This window comes from Sinohyriopsis cumingii, chromosome 12 (genome assembly GCF_028554795.1).
Source record: "Sinohyriopsis cumingii isolate HCF-2022 chromosome 12, ASM2855479v2, whole genome shotgun sequence".
Taxonomy (NCBI): domain Eukaryota; kingdom Metazoa; phylum Mollusca; class Bivalvia; order Unionida; family Unionidae; genus Sinohyriopsis; species Sinohyriopsis cumingii.
The window spans coordinates 117638906-117659231 of record NC_142972.1 but is presented as its reverse complement, the minus strand read 5'-3'; the positions used below and the strand labels follow the sequence as shown (position 1 = coordinate 117659231).

Here is a 20326-nt window from a genome sequence, read left to right as displayed (position 1 = left end):
TTGTACATTCAAGAGACTTACGTTAAAACCTTCTGCTTGTGAAAAGTCAGTTTTAGTTCCAAGAATAAAAAGTAAGGATTTTCCATGTACTTAGCTGTCTGGGACAGCGTATTATGGTCATCAGCACTGACTAAGTTAGAATTTTCCATGATCTCTTATTTATGACATTTGAATATCTTTGTCAGTACATACACATTCTATTGTCAAAGACATGATACCTGCTGACAACACATGACAAAGTCCTTCAGTACCAGGTGCAGCTTTCATACCCAATACAGTGACAGATCACACAGCATGGGTAGCTTTTAGTTATGTGCAATTGGTTCAGATGGAGATAGGGTTTCAAGGTAGATTAATTCTTAGCTAATTGTGTTATCCTCTTTAAATTAAATAAATAAATAAAATAAAATAAAGTCATTATTATATAGAGAAGCTGATGGGTGGAGATTGAATGTGGCTTAAGGCCCATGATACAGGTCATTAATTGATACATTAAATTGGTAAGTTGGCTAGAGTCTGGATGCAGTGCAGACTAGGACAGAATAAGTGAAACATTTAATTAATAAAACATAGAATATTGTGAAATAAAGCTGCATAATTTTTATTAAAAAGATTTGTCCTCTCTACTTGTTTACTGGTTTAATAATACTGAAAAGGCCAGTATGGTATTGCATAATATATGCAGTATGTATAATTAATCAAATACTTGGTATCTCTTTTGTCCAAGTCAAGTTTATTTTATATATGAGGAAGGAAGTGATCAGCAAGTGCTAGGGTATGTTGATACCATGAACATTCTTGAGGTGTGGGAAACCTTACAGTGAAGTCAAATTAGTTGTTAAGAGCCTATAGTATGCAACATTTTTAAAAACTATAGCATTTCATGATAGAATATACTGGGTGTTGTATATTTATTTTGTTATTTCTGCATTCAAATACAAGTCTGAACCACACCTATGTACCCATTGTTTTAAACATCGATGTGCATGTCAGAATTGGTAAAACTGCCTAGTAACCAAGTTTTAGTATATTAATCAAAATTTGTGCCTGTAATTATTTCTTGGTTGGATTGGATTTTGACACTGGAGGATTATCAAAAAGATAAAGGTCATGGCAGATCTGTAAGTTAGCTTTGACAAGATCCAGTCATAAGTCATAGGGGGGTGAGGGTCCAGTAAGTGGATGAAACAGTTACAGAGAGCTCAGCATAACAAGTTCAGTCTGTGACAAGTTGTGTAATTTGTATGGAGATTATATTAAGTTCTTATCATTTTATGTATATATATAATTTGTATTAATAGTTGGCTTTTCTAAATGATTTTATGTTATGTATATCTCTGTTTTGTACTTGACTTTGTTCAAAATCAAGTTAATGGTCTACCTGACCAGAGACATTTTGTAAACAACATAACACATAGCTATTATTTCTCCAAGACTGTGGATTAAATATTTAGATAATTAGACCCTCCCCAAATGTGTGTTGCCTATTGCACTGGCTTTAAAATTATGGTAGGTAGGTGGGCTTTTTCCTTCTGACATTATATATATTATGATGATTATTGTATATAATGTACAAAGTGTTTCAAGTACTGGGCAAAACTGGCTCAATTAGATGGACACAATCAATTTCAGAATTTATTTATTTGGTGTTTTTTTTACAACTCCAGTGGCCTAGTGATTAGAGCATCCACCTCAGAAGCAGGAGGTCGTGGGTTCGAACCCCGGCAGAGTCATACCAAAGACTTACAAAAATGGTACTTACAGCAGCCTCGCTAGGTGCTCAGCATTAAGAGGATAGTGTTAAGACTGGTCGGCCTGGTGTCAGGATAATGTGACTGGGTGGGACATCGTGCTACATGTCTGCAGCATGATGCCTCAGTGCTAGACATTACTATAAACTGCCACATTGCAGACATCGTAGCGACATGACTAAAACGTTTTTAAAGCTACGTTAAAAATCCTAATCACACATACGTACATACTCACACATTTGTTTTTCTAACCCAGAGGAAAAAAGTGCTAGGGTTGGTACCAAAAAAGAGTGATGGTAGGCCAACAGGAAACATTTATTGTTGGTCTTATCAACTGAGGTTAACATGTTTATTTGGGTCTGGATCTAAGATATCAGATTTCTACTTGGAAATTCCTGAACTTGTTCACAACTTTGAATGTTTTACAGAGGAGACTGACCTACATCCTGACTCAGTTATTGTGTCTTAGCTTTTTATATACTGTTGTTTACTTGAAAAATTGCTCATTCTTGCCCTAACAACTGAAGTAGAATCGGTCTTATTATTGTGTTCAGTTTCTAGTTTGGGTAAATTTATTCAAATTATTATTCACTGGAATTACAAAGTGTTCAGTAATTTTCTTGGACTGGAACATTAATTTGAAATTATAGTGAATTCAGATGATGACGTTTTGGATTATATTATTATTTCAGTACATCAGAAGACTTTTAGCACATAATCAATACTCCAGAACATTGGCACATTAGCATGTTTGAGACTACAGACACATCAACAACTGCTCCAGTAGCCTAATGGTTCAAACGTCCACCTCGGTCATGGGTTTGAACCCCAGCTGAGTCATACCAAAGACTTGTAAGAATGGTACATACAGCTGCCTCGCTAGTTGTTCAGCATTAAGTGGTTAGTGTTAGAACTGGTCAACCTGGTGTCAGGATAATGTGACTGGGTGGGACATGATGCTTCATGTCTGTGGTATGATGCCTGAATGTTTAACATCGCTATAAACTGTCACACTGCAGACAGTGATATGACTAAAAAATTGTTAAAGCTACATTATTAATCAAAATCTTTCTCTCTCTCTCTCTCTCTCAAACACACAGACACACACATCAACACATTTAATATCAGAATTTATTTGGAATACCACTGGAATCCATTTTGAACGTAATACATTTGTACTTGTGATAGAATTTTTAGGAATATTAGGGAATTAATTCACAATACTTGGGAAATAATTTATTTGTTGAATTTTACAAAACTTGTTGGTTTTCAGTCTTTTCTGTTACTTAGTTTAAGACCATATAGTCATAACAAAGTTAATTGATACATGAATTCTGTTTGTTGATTTATTCGGAGTTTTGTAAGGGATAGCTTTTTACTGACAGGCCCTCGTTGCTTAACTACACTCATAAAACTTGTTCATGAGGTTCAGAGAGACAGACAGAAAACTGAAATAAATATGAATATATATCTTATCCTTGGGCACATTCATTTTTTAAATGGAAAAAGAAAGTAAGCTGAGAGGTGATACCTCATTTTTAGCCTTTGTGGTAGTATAATGTTTCATGTTCTGGTTCATTTAATTATTTATTATGAAATATATAGTAAAATCATAATATTACTACCACACATAGCTTTCAATGCATATAACACAATATAAACTTTTTAACAAAGTTATGTCTTTTTTCTCCAGATTGATGATAGAGTGTCAGTCTTGATCATAATACATGTACATGAATATTCATATCTAAACAGATTAAAATTTAAGAAATTACAGTAGTATCATAGTCACTGTTTAATGAGGCTGTTCCCATCCATGCCTGATGAGGGACGACAAGTTTATTTTTAATGAGCAGGGTTTTACATCACCTAAAAATGTAGATAAATCATGTGTGGCAGCTGAAGAAAAAAAATGCAGTGTGTTCCCAGCCAGGAACACTACTAACATATTGAACTTGCAAATAAAAGGTACAGGCTGTATCAAGAAATTCCCATTTTATAACCATTTAATAGTTTGAATAAGTGCTCTCATTATTACATTTAATGTCTATAGAAGTGAATATTGTTTTTAGTTGGTTTTCATTTGACTGTGTGTGACTGGTACGACAGTGATCTAAAAAACATTACTATTCATGTTGCTTATTGTCAAGCTTACCAATACATCACACTCTATAAGTGAAGACTGCATTAGAAGTATGTTGTCATATTATTATAGCAATGCATATGCTGCATTGAACACATGCAGAAAAACATAATATTTCCTTATACACACTGACTTGCATCCCAAACAGTATAAAAAGTCATGGGTACAAAAAGTGTGTCAAACCCTATTGGAATTGTAATAGTATGCTACAGGGCTGATCAAATCCCATAGCCCAGTGTCCCCGACTTTAGCTATCATTGCCATGACATCATTGGCTGTGGTCACATCGATTGATTCCTAGTCTGGTTGGCAGAAGACCATAGGTTTATTCAACTAACTGCGATGTTGTAAAAATAATTATATCTCTCCATTTGTAGCTATCATCCATTGTGACTGAGATCACATATTTTGGTGTAAAGTCAATAAAACTGGTTCTAAAACATTTCTTTTTTTAGTGGTTTATGCGCCTTCATCAGTTTTATACTTAACATAAAATCGATATGTTTGCATCCAAAATTACTTTCATTTGTACATCAGATAGATATGTTTTAATGGGAAATTTCAACACTGGAACTCGTAATGTAAATGATTATTTGGAAAACCATGAGTTCCTTCTCAAACACTTTGACTTTGGTGCTGATTATGTGTACTTTTTCCATAATACCAATTTTTTTTGTTGTACAAATTGCCTTAGAAACAAATAATACAAGATCAAGAAGTAAATACCACTGGGAAAATACTGACAGAGATATGTAGAAATAATGTTTTTTGTATAATATATGGAATATTATTTTGATGATACAGCTGTTTTGACAAGTTTCCAAAATAATTATGTTCTTGACTATTTTGAAATATGATACTGTAATAATTTCTACATGCATACTTGATACACTTGTTACAATTGGTGACTCCTGGTTAATTACTAGTTTTCGTTTTTACCACAGAACTAAACAAATTCTACCTGTTGACAATAATACATTATCATAAAAACTGAAATGGCAAGAAATTACACGACTGATTTAATTAAAAATATTGATACTGATATTGAAGAGATAGTAAACCAGATTCAGGATGCTCATATTCATCCATATTCATCAATATTTAATGATGCAGCTTCAAAATATTTATTAATAAACAGTTGCAATCTAATTTGTAGAACAAATAATGCATGATGATTTAACATTAAATGCCAAAAGATCCATATAAAATAGACAACACTGTAACTGTTGATAGACAGCACTGTAACTGTTGATAGACAACACTGTAACTGTTGATAAACACACTGAAGAATTTAAGTCAGAATATGAATAAAGTAAAACCTTTTTTTCCAACTGAATCTACACAACCAGCATGCAAGTGCATCTATTTTTGGAAAGGGGTTACCTTAAGGTAACTACATGTACTCACTTTATAGCTTCATTACATCAGTAAATTGACAGGATTGCAAATAAAAGGTTTCATTATTGCAAATAAAAGGTTTTATTATTTGTCTATGTACTTGATGTAATGTTAGGCATTGCTTAATTAGTATTTGCTTTGCTTTTTTTTCTTTTTCTTCATATTTTCACAAAAATGAGCGAACTCAAAATACAACCTTGACCTTACAGCATCTAAAGAATTCCACAACATAGCATTGTCCAATATGTTTTTGACCTACATAATTGCATTTTAAAGCTAAATCTTCAGTACTCAGTTTTCTATGAATTGTGTATTTTCCTGAATATATTTGCTTAATGGTTTTCAAAGAGAGATAATCTGATACTTCGCAAACAAAGCAATGTCTGCCATTATTTCCCCATTACATGTTCACTGATTCTGTTCTTAAAACATAAAATGCTATTTACGTAAGCTTTAGTTTCGAAACACAAGTTTGTTTTTATCATCAAAATATAACTTGCGGAAATCAAGCAGTAATAGTTGCTAACTTACTTGGGAAAGGGTTATTGGTCAATCAGCTATCAAAACACAAATTGCCTTTGAATCTGCAAGAGTTTGTTGGTGCAGTTGATATCAACACAAACTATTTGATGGCTTGAAACCTACATTTCGCCTTGTGCTATAACACTGGAACAAACCCGGCCAAGGAGAGAGAGCATATAAAAAAGGATGGTCATTCAGTGTTGTTCTAAAAAATCAGAGGGCAAAGTTGTTTTCACTTTCCTAACAGAAGAAGGTGAAGTTTACATTTTTTAGGCCACTTAGTTGCCCACTGTTAGTATGACCCCTGTTGAAGCATTACTTTTGTAAAATGATCTCCATAGTATTTACAAAGTAGTCATAGGTCAGCGTTTATGTTAATTCATGTAGTTTTACTGTATTTAGAAAAAATATGTTGTTTATTTCTGTTGAATATGTTGTACAAAAGGCCCAGTGTCATATATGCTAATAGTTGTGCTTTCAACCATGAATACATTTGGATGTAATAATACTGGCTTTTTACATGTGGAAGTGGAGAAACTACCCAAGGTAATGAATTTGCCATTTTGAAAAAATATTGATTGCAAGTGTCACTAGCGTTACCCCCTAGTTCCTAGTAAAGTTGTTTCTCACATTCCTGCTAGTTCCATAATCTCATAGTATTGACTATTTCCATTCTAAATAGACACTTAAACCATCTGCTGGTAGTTTATGATGCTAGTATTATTAAATGGAAGTATTTGATGATAGCTGGTAACAAATTCTTTCTGGAAATAAATAAGAAAATAATAGAAAACATATCAAAGATCTACTTTACCTTTGACCCCTTTCCCAATATTAGTCTTCTACATCTGATCCCAAAAGCCAAATCAGTCCTGCTTGGTTGAATAAGGTCATTGACATGATTATGTGTACACTGTACAAGCATTGACATGATTATGTGTACACTGTACAAGCATTGACATGATTATGTGTACACTGTACAAGCATTGACATGATTATGTGTACACTGAACAAGCACTGACATGATTGTGTACACTGAACAAGCATTGACATGATTATGTACACTGAACAAGTATTTACATGATTATGTGTATACTGTACAAGCATTGTCATGATTATGTGTGCACTGTACAAGCATTGACATGATTATGTACACTGAACAAGTATTTACATGATTGTGTATACTGTACAAGCATTGATATGATTATGTGTACACTGTACAAGCATTGACATGATTATGTGTACACTGTACAAGCATTGACATGATTATGTGTACACTGTACAAGCATTGACATGATTATGTGTACACTGTACAAGCATTGTCATGATTATGTGTGCACTGTACAAGCATAGTCATATGACTGTCCTTGTTCACATAATACAGAAAAAATAAATGCAAAAAAATAAATGATGAAAATTAGGGTCATTGAATTGAAACCTTCAAATCCTTCCGGTTGTCGCAGTGACCCTATATATGGATATATTTCATGATATCCCAAAATATGTAGATTAAATTATACCAGTAATCCATATTAATTACTACATTATGAGAACACCTGAAATGAATACCTAATAGGTAATTAATTTTTATATTGAATAAAGAGGGGACTAAAAGAGTGAAAATTTAAGAGTGATTTCAGAAAACATCACTGCTGCCTCGTGAAAGTACATGTTGTTGTTGTTGTAGGGTTTAACGCCATTTTTCAGCACACGATAGGCTATACATGGCGGCCAGTATTAATGGTGGAGGAAAAACCTGGGAAAACCCAGGAAAGAACCACCGACCCACGAGAAGCTACTGGCAAGCTTTCTCACATATCCACATTAGCCGAATCCGAGACTCAAACCCACGCAGACAGAGGTGAGATGGCAGTGATCCGCAACGAAGAGCGCTTTAGACCACTCGGCCACTCGGGGCCCCGTGAAAGTACATGGTCAGTTCCTTAGACGTGCAAGTAACACGGTCAACCATACACTGAAATGAAGATGAAATTTTGCAAAGTATTTTTTTTTACAAAACCACAGACACACTCACCAACACAAAATCAGTTATAGAACATCATGTGCCTTTCGACAAAACAATAGCAATGTGTATGAGAACAGATATCTGAAGGAGTAGAAATTTTAGATCTGCAGTACCTTGTCAATTACAAACAGCTGTTGATTGTAAATTATGATAAATATGGTGTTTTCACTATGCATAAAATTCAAGTATTGAGGAGGCAACGTGTTTTCAGGTGTCTACCTTTTCTGAGAATAACTGAATATATAATTGTATGCATGTATATTGATTGAAAACATTAAAAATCTTTTTAAAATGTTTAATTTTAAGTGTTTTGCAATGCATGATGATATGGTATGTTACTGCTGATATGGTGATTATTTCACACCCCGTTTTGGCCGCTGTACAGTGATTACATCATTTGTCACGAGAATATGAGAATCTCATTTCATATTGCTGTACATACTGCATGTTCTTATTGGACATTGTTTTTATAAAATTTGCATCTTTTACAATATTTCCTGACTTCAGGATTGAAGATAAATGGTAAATAAACAAGCATGGCAACTTAGATTAGCAAGTAAATTGCTGTCATTTATTCACGATTTGTTTCTTGCTTAGTACCACAGTAATACTCAACTTTGTAGGACATAAATAATAAAGTACCAGCTTTTGCAACTAAACCAAGCTATATTTCAACGGAGTTGCATTCAAGGTTGGTAAGAGTCTGAACTGTTTCTTATATGCTACTTGGTATGGTTTCTCCAACAAAAAATGAGTGTGCAAGTTCAAATGTGTATTTTTATCAATTTTCAGAAAACATGCAGTCCCACATAATTTAATGAAAATGAATAAAGTCTATGCTACAAAACATGTTAATAGCTTCAGTTTTGATTAGGACAAAGAATGAAATCAATAGTTAAAGATGTTTATCAGCAGTCTTTGAGGAATACAGGTACAGTACCTATTTCCCTACCCCATATTCATGTTCCTTAAATCTAGCACACAATCTTTTTTTAAAACTTTCATATGTTTTTATAAACTTATTTGTACAGAATATATCCATGTTTAATTTATACTCAGTGTGATAAATGAATATCATATTTGTAGAATCACCATAATAAGGTGGAGATAACTCATAATATTAAGTGAAATATGGACCTCATATTTAAAAGGTTTTCCTTGTAGATTAAACTTGCTGGCACTTCGTATATCTCACAGTTACATCGACTCTTTCTCACACACATAGAGGCACACATACATATAAGAACATACATACATACCTTTCTTACTAAAAATAATGAACCACTCCGGTAGTCTAGTGGTTAGAGCATCTGCCTCGGATGCAGGAGGTCATGGGTTTGATTCCTGGCCAAGTCATACTAAAGACTTACAAAAATGGTACTAATAGCTGCCTTGCTTGGTGCTCAACATTAAGAGGATAGTGTTGGGACTGGTCGGCCTGGTGTCAGGATAATGTGACTGGGTGGGATATCATGTTACATGTCTGCAGCATGATACCTCAGTGCTAGACATCACTATAAACTGCCACACTGCAGACATCGTAGTGATGTGACTGAAAAATTGTTAAAGCTACGTTAAAAATCCAAATCACACACACAGACACATACTAAAAATAATGTGTGTGATGTACAGTTGTCATCTGTATATATATGTGTGTGTGTGTGTATATATATATATATATATATATATATATATATATATATATATATATATATATATATATATATATATATATATCTGTGTGTGTGTGTGTGTGTATATATATATATTCATTCTGTATTGGATAGAAATAGTGTGTTACCAGGTATAACATGCTACTGTTAAATGCTTCTGATTTTCTGGAGTTTAAAAGGTTATGTTCCACCATGAAATATAGCTGAAGTTATTCAGAGCTGAACTGGTGGGTTGTTTTGGGCAGGAGTGACATCGGTTGCAGGTAACACTTTGTATTTTAAGAGTTATATTTTTTGGCTGAGTATGTAATTTTTCTGTTTCAGCTTTTGTCCTTGTGGCAGTATCTGACCAAGATCCTTTTCCTTCTTCAGAGAGAAAAGTCAATGTGACAGATGTGAAGCTATCAAAAAATTCCCGAATCAAGAGCTGGGTTCCACAATTTTTTAAACGTAAACCCAAAACTAGAACAAGGTCACATTCTGTTAGTAACGAAGGAAAAGATTCCAAGGAAAGAAACATCAATCTTAAAAGGAGACCCAATTCTCTCTCAGTCATTTCTATTCCCTCATTAGATCCTAGTTACATTGACCACCCTGATAGTAATATTAACCAGTCAAATAACTTGTCAGGGGTGAATTTGGTTCAAGACAGAAAATCATCATGTGAGACATCTCCACAACCATTCCAGCCAGGGTCTTATACTCCAGGAATTGCACATGATTTTCTGCAAAGGAGCAAGTCATTAGAAGTTTTACATTTGACAGCAAATGATAACTGGGCTTTGTATAAAACATCTGACAGTGAAAAGGAGGAGTCCCCAATTCATGAGGATATACCTCAGAGACTTGAGGCTATACTAGAGTCACTAAAAAACGAAGACTTGTTACAAGAAATTACAATAGTTGAAAATAAAGAGACTTCGAAGCCAATGATTACTCCTAGAGGGAAGAGTATGGAAAACATGTCCAAAAAGGGAGACAATTTGAAACAAGTAGCAGCGTTACTTCAGGCAGCAATCAGTGAAGGTGATCAGATGAAAGCTCAGCTGTATGCAGCAAATTTAGCTGCTAAAACAGCCAAAGTTACCATTACTGTGGAATCTGAAGAACCTCAGGCCAAAGATAAGGAATTTAGGTAATGTTTAATTACCATGTATGGGGAAATTTCAGGGGTGTTGAATTATCACAGATACATCATTTTTAAGAATTCAGTGCATTTAATTTGTCTTAATTTTGCAATTATGTGCTACTAATTTTAATTTCCAGATTTCTGTAGTTTGTGTGATTTTCAGCTGAACCATTAAGGTTGCAAAAAAAAAAGCCTTACTGAAATCATGTTGTATAAGACAAACATCAATTACCCTGATTATATTTCTCTTGAGACAGTTTCAATTATTGCAATGTTTCAGTATCAGTTTGACTTTGAAATCGTGCATGTATTTATGAGAAGTTTGTTTGTATTGATCGCTGATTAATGATCACATGCAACACTTGCAAGATATTTATATATTTTTGTATGCATAAATATTTACGATGTATGTAATCAGTACTGTTTTATGACTGCTGTCCGATTTTATCAAAAGAATGCACATAGACATGTTATTTACATTAGTTTTATGAGTCTAGTTTTATCAATATCAAGTACATTTAATGATATGTATATATTTTCGGAATTTTTCTTAATTTGCAAATGTCAGCATTGTTGGCCTCTCTTTTTCTGTTGTACTGTTCCAATGTGCTTGTAAAATGATGAGAGGGGAAGTGAAAGAATGATCCTGAATGAAATGGTACAAGCTGAAATCTGATATGACCAATCACAGTTGTCTTGAAAATCTTGTTATTATAGAACAGACTGTCATATTAACATAGTGATTTCAGTGCAAGACATCTTAGAATAATTTAGTTTGTTATGAATGAAAATGATGCTGATTTAATGTCCAATATCACCACCATGGTAGCCATCTTGAAATCTTGTTATTGCTACTCCTTTTCAACACATGGTCTTATTAGTATAAGTTTTTGACTAAAGTACTATGTCTGTTGGTTCCTAAATGAAAATGATTTTGATCTATACATTTTGGTAATACAGTAGCAGTCTTGAAAATCATACTATTACTGAACAGATATCAGTATTTGCTTTTCACTAAAAGACTTTATAAGATGTCCATTTGGTATCTGATGGTATTGATCTGATGTCCAACTTGGCTACCATGTCAAAAAACGTGGCAATCTTGTTATTGCTAGATCTGTTAAATGAATGGCTCTATCAAGATTGGGTTTGCACTAAAAGACTGTATAATGTGTAATTAGTCTATAAAAAAAGGGTGCTGATCTGACAGCCATTATGTCTACCATGGTGGATATCTTGAAAATCATGTTATTTCTCCTCCTCCTGAATGGATGGTCATATCAGCATATATTTTCACTGAAAGATTTGTTATGTCAAGTTGGTCTCAAATGAAAATGGTACCAATCTGACATCTAGCATGGAAACCATGACTGTAAACTTGAAAGTCTTATTGCTAGTTCTCTTAATCTCACATAAAATACTTCTAACTGTATGTAGTTGGCCCCGAATGAAAACGATGCAAACACGACCTCACAAATTGTGAAAAATTGAGTTACAGCTGCTTTCAATTATGAATAGCCATTTTGATATTAAAAGAAAATGAAGTCCTCTTTCTTGCAAAGTGAAAATGATGCTGATTCAGCATTTGCATTAACAGCCATTCCTAAAGTTTGTATACAGTTACTTCTCATATGGGTTTTACTTGAACACTATTGCAGTTTTTAATTGGTTCTGAATGTAAGTGGTTCATATCTGATCTCTAATATGACACCTTAGTGGCTCGCTTGAACATCTTGTTATCACTTCTCTTTTCTGGCATTGACACGAGTTTTTTGTTAAAACACATCTTGCAGTATGTAATTGGTTCAGATTGAAAATGGTGCAGGTGATAATAACGTATTTTGTAAATGTGCTTCAAACACCAACTACCATTCACTGGATACAGACAATGAGTCACCAAACAACTGGGTACCAGACATCAGAACATGCCTAATGTAGGTGTAGCATCAGGGATAAGTATCCCCCATTCACTAATTTACCTATTTATTTAATCATAGTATAGGAAAATCATATTGATGTCCTTTACTTGCCCATGTTCACTTTTAACCCTTTTGGTGTGTGGAACTTCCCCCTTCAAGGGAGATGTTGTGTTGTTGTTGTTTTTGGATTTTTAACATAGCTTTAAAAAAAAATTCAGTCATATCGCTGTGTGTCTGCAGTGTGGCAGTTTATAGTGGTGTCTAGCATTGGGGCATCAAGCAACAGACATATAGCATGATGTCCTACCCAGTCACATTATCCTGACACCAGACCAACCAGCCCTAACACTAACCTCATAATGCTGAGCTACTAGTGAGGCAGCTGTTAGTACCATTTTTATAAATCTTTGGCATGACTCGGCTGGGATTCTAACCCGCGACCTCTTACATCCAAGGCGGTTGCTCTAACCTAGGCCACCAGAGTAGTCCATAAAGGGAGAGAACAACCTATACCACCAGGGATGTTCTGTAGCCCCAAGCATGTACAAGTGATATCCAACAATCCTAACAAGTTCTGCAGGAAAGGTCATCAAGGAAGGAGAGTGTTAGTCCACTTTCAGCTTAGAGACCATGAAGAGATAAGAATTGTCGCTTATCTGACATGACACCCATTAAGGACAGTTCTCTTGATTACCCTGCATGAATCACAGAATATCTTTATTCCTACCTCCTGACCTTTCCCCAGTGGGATCATCATGGATTCATTTTCCCAGTATCCCACTGAGGTTTGGAGCTAGAAGATCATGATGCTTTGTAAGTTATCATTGGTTCCCAGGAATTTACTGAAGTTCTGGAGGATAGGGTACACTCTACCTCCCAGGATCTCCAGACCCTATTTACCAAGCATCACAAGTGGTCGATTAGGAGGAGATTTGGTCATTTGACAGGCTGTTGATGTGCTCCATCTCTCAGCATGGAAGACTGGAACCTTCAAGGCAGGGCCAAGTCTGAAGGGATTATACTTGAGTGTTCACCATATTCCCAGAAAGAAAAACAGTCCTGCAGATGGTATGTCCAGAACAGGAAAGGTAGTCCTAACAGATTTGTCTCTGCATAAAGCAGTTGCAGTGTCTCTGATGGGAGAAATTTGGTGGACTTGTTTGCAACAAACCTCAACAACAAGCTCCCATTTTCTGTCTCGCTAGTCCCAGACTAAGTAGCCTGGGTAATGGATATGGTCAGCTTGAACTGGGATCAAATTGTTTGCTTATGTATTCCCACCTTTCAGGTTGATTCCAAAATTACTACACAAAATCATGACATCCACAGCATTGATCATCCTGATTGTGCCTGTGTGGCCTCAAAGATTGTAGTTTAATGATCTCAGCCTATTGATTGACAAACCAAGGGTATTAACTCAGCCTTACCTCTTCTCTCACAACACAGAGGTACTCTGCTTTACAACAAAGATTATCCACCTTGGCTTGGCTCATCTCATCCAATCTATCCACAGAGAAAAAATTTCAAGCAAAGTTACTGACTGCATCTAAGGACTATGATGCAAAGTGGAAAATCTTCTGTGATTGGTGCACTAGGAAATGCGTTAATCCTAACCAACCTTCTCTTGCTGCAATATCTGATTTTCTTCTCTTTCTCTTTGAAGAGAGATCCTCAGCAATCAAATGTTATTGGGCTGCCCTTTCCAACACACTTAACTTGTCCAAAGGTCAGTTCATTGGTTTAGATCGTTACTAAGCAGATTTTTTATTTAAAGTGCTTTGAGCTACATCTACCAATGTCTCGCTTGTTGACACTAGGATGGAACCTTTCATTTGTTCTGTGGCCAATGACAAAAACATCTTGTTAATTTCTGAGTGAGGTTCTTTTGAAAGTCTTGCATTTAAAACCAGAAGAAGCAAACTACATTCTTTATCAAATGAGAAGTACGATTTGGTTTTATTGTTATGTCAGCCTGGTTTCCTTGCAAAAAAAATCAAACTTCCATCAGTATTTCTATCCCCATTAGATATCTCTACTCTGTCACATCTGTAATGTCCATGATCAATACAGATTTCTCGTCCAGTAAGAACACTTAGATTTGGCTTAGCAACTGCTCAGGGGAGAAGGAACTGTAGGAAAAGGCTTTTTTTCCACTCTAGGGGCTCCACTGATATTTCAACATTCACTATCTAAATGTATTTCTCTCACCATCAAGAGAGCTTTTGCATCTCTCACAGAGAGTTATTTATCATTCATGAGAATAAAACCCTACAAAGTCTGAGTTATCTTTACTTCATGGCCGTACTTAAATCACTCATCTTTAGGCGATATTTTCTAGCTGCAATTTGGCAATTGCACACAACCTTATCTTTTTCCCTTTTACCATTTGCAAACCAGATTCAGGATATATTTTCTCTTGTGTCCTTTTGTTACTGCACAATCAACGACCCAGATTACTGTTGCATAACAGCGGTTGAGTGACTATGCTACAAGGCAAGTAATTTGTCCTCATATGACTCCATTCTAGTCCATCATACACCATCTTTACTGACAAAGCTTAATAACAGTGGGTTGTAAGGTGTTACTGATTTTAAAATATAGTGAGTAGAACCAATTTTAATTATGTAGTACTTATCTGTCACTATTGAATGCCCTCCATCCACCATACTCTGTTGGCCTTCAGTAGCCAAACGGCCTTAAGTAGATGAGGACATACTGTATCTCTCAGGCTGATGCATCTAGCATGGATTAGGTATTTCCTTGGTGGAAAGATAAAACTTAATAATAATGACAGTCAGATATTTGATAATTAAAATTAGTTAAATTTAAACAAATATCCAGATATACATCTTTCCACGATACTTAATAATTGGGTATATCAGTGTCTTCTTTGTCATAACTTGTTATGTTTCCTTTGATTGTTTTTTTATTTTTCATGAGTATATGGCTGCCACATTAATTAATTATTAATAATGTATATCAGTCTTCATTCATGCAATGTATAATAAATAGTTTTTGGTATGTTAAAATGTTGCTAATCTGAAAATGCTACCTTGAATGACATTTTGAAAATGTTGATATGGCTTCTTCTCCAGAGTGGTTGGTCATATTGACAGAGTTTTCACGTAAACACTATTGTATGAATGTACCTTGCAGTGATGAATAATGTACCTTGCAATAATGAATGTACCTTGCTCTTGCTACTACCATGGCAGCATAGTGACCATCTAAGATAGATAATTTGTTATCACCATTCCATATTTGTTTTAGATAGTGACATGGGGTTTTCACCAAAACACTTTTTGCAGTATGTACTGTAATAGTTTCCATGAAAATGATGTCCATCTTACCATGAACAAATATGTATTGACATTGGGGTCAAGTCAAAGGTCATTGCTTGCATTTTTATACCTTATTGTACATAGGAACACATTCTGTTGTACATATACACATAAATTTGGATGAGACTTTGTTTGCAGTGGAGTACCACATGGCTCAATTCTGGGTTCATTACTGTTTATTTTATTTATTAATGACCTACCACTTTTACTAAGAGACTCAATATCATCGACAGACCTCTGCGGATGATACAACATTGTCAGACATCCAAAACACAAAGCATGAACTCAAAATTTCTTTACAGAATGCGTAAACCAACTGGAAAACTGGCACACATCCAATGGCAAGGTGATAAATAGTGATAAAACTAAAATATTACTTATTTAAACACGGTAGAAAAGGACAAATCTTGATAGTGATGAACTATGTCTCAGTAAAAAGGTCAATTCAAGTTTATGTCTTCTCAGTAGGATAAGTCATTTTCTTCCTGAAAGGCACAGAAAACTATTTTATAACAGTTACGTACAACCCTATTTAGACTACTGTAATACAGTATGGGGTAATTCAAATAATAAAAACATAGCAAAGCTGGCACATATTCAGAAAAGAGCATTTGGGCTAATATCAATCCAGAAAGAAAGCAAGGAAACTTTAGCTGGTAGAAAAATATTACCTATTAAAGACAGAATCTGTTTGAGAAAAGCCAAATTAATGTACAGGATATCCCATAATAGTGCTCCTGAATATTTACAATCACTATTCCAGTATAGGCTACCTGGTAATACTCCCCACCTGCAATCCATGTCTACCAAACAGTATAAAATTCCCAAACCAAATAAGGAATTATTTTTAAAAAAGTTTCCAATGCTCTGGAACTTTGCTCTGGAATAGTATTCCAGTTGAGATTAGAAATGCCCACTCTGTTTCCTTTTTCCAGACCCAATATATCCAGTGGCTTCAGAGATGGAGCTAAAATAAATAAATTCCTTTGTATGAGGGCCCCAAGGTAGATTCTTTAAATAAGGTCATTATTATTATTATTATTATTATTATTATTATTATTATTATTATTATTATTATTATATTACAGTTAGGACTTGGGGAACCAATATGGACTAATTCCCCTTGTCATGCTAAGTAATATTATCTATGTGTATTTATATTTTAAAACTGATGCTGTGACTCATTGGCCACGGGCCAGTCATTGTGGAGTAGGGAGAAAACCAGGGGGCCATGCTGGCTGCAAAAACAGCTGGCTACAGATAATGCTGGCTGCATCAATAACTAAGCCATTTCATCCTTAGAGATTGTATATATGGTTAATGGGTGGGAATCTCAAAAGTTTACAATTTATGAACAGTGCACAGGACCTCAGATGGTAAGGACTGATAAGGGAGGCCTGACCTAGGGGCAGTGTTGGTTTATCAAGAAAGTGAACTCTCTACAATATGTAGTATTCCAGAGATAAAAACTGTGAATTCTATTGAAATGTGTGGAAATAAGGTAGTACCAGTTTGATCTTGGCCATCTCTACTCCTTTTAAGGAAATTTACTTTATTTTTTTAAAAAACCCAATATTTTCACTCTCTTTGTTTTTTGTGTGAAAATTCACATGCCCAGCTTGAAATGGCAAGTGAAAATTTCCAGTAATCAAGTGAATTTTCCAGTCACTTGCCCATTTGGGTGAGCATTGATTCAGGGATGACCGGTGTTAATTAGAAAAAAAGATGTTCATTCTAAATATTGCAGAGTCTTCAGTCAGAGTAAAGAATGTCTACTAGAAATTTGTTTTCATCGAGTTCATTCAGCACTTAATTCTCATTCATCAGTACAAATAAATGCTTTTAAGAGGGAGAGCAGACTGGTTTCAGTTTGTTGATGCTTACAGTTGGTTTTAAAAAAGTCACAGAATAGGAATAAGTTCTGGAAAACAACCTTTAACATGATTGGATTTATGTCATTAACACTTTTATCAGTGTTTATCTTGTGGGTTTGAGTCCAAGGCTCGGCTTGCGTGGGTATGTGGGAAAGCCTGCCAGTAACTTCTCGTGGGTCGGTGGTTCTTCCCTGTGTTTTCCAGGTCTCTTCCTCCACCAGTTATACTGGCCGCCATGTATAGCCTATCTTGTGCTGAAAAATGGTGTTAAACCCTAGAATAGCAGTGTTTATCTTTCTATGGTAACTAGAGTTTATTAAGGTGTTTAATAATCTTCACAAATTTTTTAGCATTTTTAAAAAAAAATCTCTTCTTTTGGGCTTGCACAGAAGTCTCACAGTAAATTGATGCATATGACATTAGAGTGGATGACATCAGCTAGACCTCCCTCACCCCATCAAAAGAATGATTGCATTATCTTGATGAGAGATTGCTTTTATATTGTAAGGCTAGTATCTAATATGTGATAATATGTTTGGTGGGAATGCAGTGATTTACATTTAAATTATTACTTGGTAGGATATATTGCCTAATCATTGATCATTATTATTAATGCTTTTATTTCTGAATTCAGTATCAAAGTATTTATTGAGGATAAGGAGACTTCAGGTGGCAGTATCAGCCTCAAGGTCAAGGCCACTGATACAATCAGAGACCTGAAAAACAAGGTAAGTTGTTAATTTAAATGTTTAAATGCTTTAACAGATATTTTCGACATCTGTTATTGAGGTTTTATCATTCAAGAGCTAGTGTAACCATTGTTTCTCTTTACAGTTGTCGAGGTTGCTGTTGTTGTTGCCCTGTGGAAAATGAATGAGCATCTTTAGATATGTCAGTTACCTATGAACATGGAAAACCTAGAATATGTTAGATGAATACAGAGAAAAATAACAAGATAAGCAAAATTAATTTAAGATGAAGAATAAATCAATGAGGCACAAGGACACGTGAAGCAATGATGAATTAAAGGTAGTCATGATTGAAATGTAAAATAAATTTTTATTGAGTGGAACATATAGCAAGATGTACACGGGATGGTCACATTTCATTGGGATGCTAAATATGTGGTTTGTCTGAAACTTGAAGTCGAAGTAGTGACTATTTTTGAGAGGCATGATGAAAGATCAGTGATCACTGCTCTTGAGGTGTGATGTATTATGTATGTATTATCATGTACATCACACCTTAGGGTCAGTGACAATCATAACGAAAATCGCTTGTTGACAGCTTTTGTGCAAAGTTTAAATATATGAATAAAAAGATGAATAGGGTTGTCCTATTTGATCAGGTGCCCGTCATATCAAATTGTCCACTGAGGAAGGTTTCACTTTGAACAGTGATCCCTGGTCACCCCTTAGTGGAAATGCCTCTAATAATGAATAAAGAATGGTAAAAATCCACAGCTTTGATGAAGGATTAGGGAATCTAAAGAGTGGGTTGGTTTGGTTTTATTGTTTCTTTGTATTGTCCATGATTTCACATGCTACATCTGCATATTTTGATGATCTTCATCTGTAGATGCTGCTGAAGCACATGTTTCCTATAGAGATACAGAAATGGATTATTGGTAAGCGGTTGGTGGATGATAAGGAAACCCTAGCCAAGTGTAAAGTAACGACTGAAGGTCATTCTGTGTACTTGTATTTAGTATCAGCCAGATCTGTTGGACTGACCAAGGATGACTTTCAGAATAGGATGGCACAGGTCCTGAAGGAAGGTAAATACCCATTAAAATATTACTTTAAATTTCTAGCTAACCTGGCTGTGAGACTATGTTTATGAACATGTGGTTGTTACCTCTCTGGAGGCCATATTTTATATCCAGTTTTGATCACACTTGGAATGTTGGTCTTAAGCATCAAGATCTTTTGAAAATTTGATAATGAGCAAGATCGATGCATAGTAATAAGGAACTCATGTATCTGATTGGCTGGGCTTCTTACTACTCTGGAGGACATATTTCTTCTTTGAGTATATCCCTGGATCACATTAACATTAGAAATATAAGCCTGCTTTGTCTCAAATTCAGTCCTTCTAAACAACGAAAATTCATCATTTCTATCTATATCGTTTAGACCAAGGTCAGTAACTCTTGCCAATTATCTCCCCTTGTCACTACTAGGTGTTATCAGATTTTAAGTTTCTGTTTTGTACACAACATTGTATGGAATACGCCTCTTGTTAATCCAAGTCTTTGTGTGAAATTCAAGCTATCCATCAATAATTTTAAATTTTTGAGACTATTAATTTGTAAACAGGTGGTATACATTATCTTTTTAATTTGGTGGATATTTTGTGAAATTTATCACCTTCTCTGACTTGGTCTTTCTGTACCACATAATACAACATGCTGTCTTTGATGCCTTTTGACTTGCAATTGTTCATGCATGATGTCTTTAGGTTGCACACTCTGTTTATAACAGATGTTATTTAGCAAATTATTAACACACTGACATTGTTTCTATTTCCAAATGCTCGGTAAGAGCCATG

General features: G+C 34.9%; 1 protein-coding gene across 4 annotated transcripts in view; it reads left to right on the top strand.

The window, feature by feature from the left end:
• Positions 1-20326, top strand: part of LOC149787320 (ranBP-type and C3HC4-type zinc finger-containing protein 1-like) — a 99651-nt gene that overhangs the window by 13093 nt on the left and 66232 nt on the right. For 3 of the 4 annotated variants that reach the window (XM_089977855.1, XM_089977852.1, XM_089977853.1), the window contains exons 3-5: positions 9838-10648; positions 18411-18504; positions 19355-19553. In XM_089977855.1, the coding sequence (XP_089833981.1) occupies positions 9838-10648; positions 18411-18504; positions 19355-19553 (1104 nt within the window). The remainder of the gene's footprint in view (positions 1-9837; positions 10649-18410; positions 18505-19354; positions 19554-20326) is intronic. The other variant, XM_089977854.1, reaches the window with a different exon arrangement.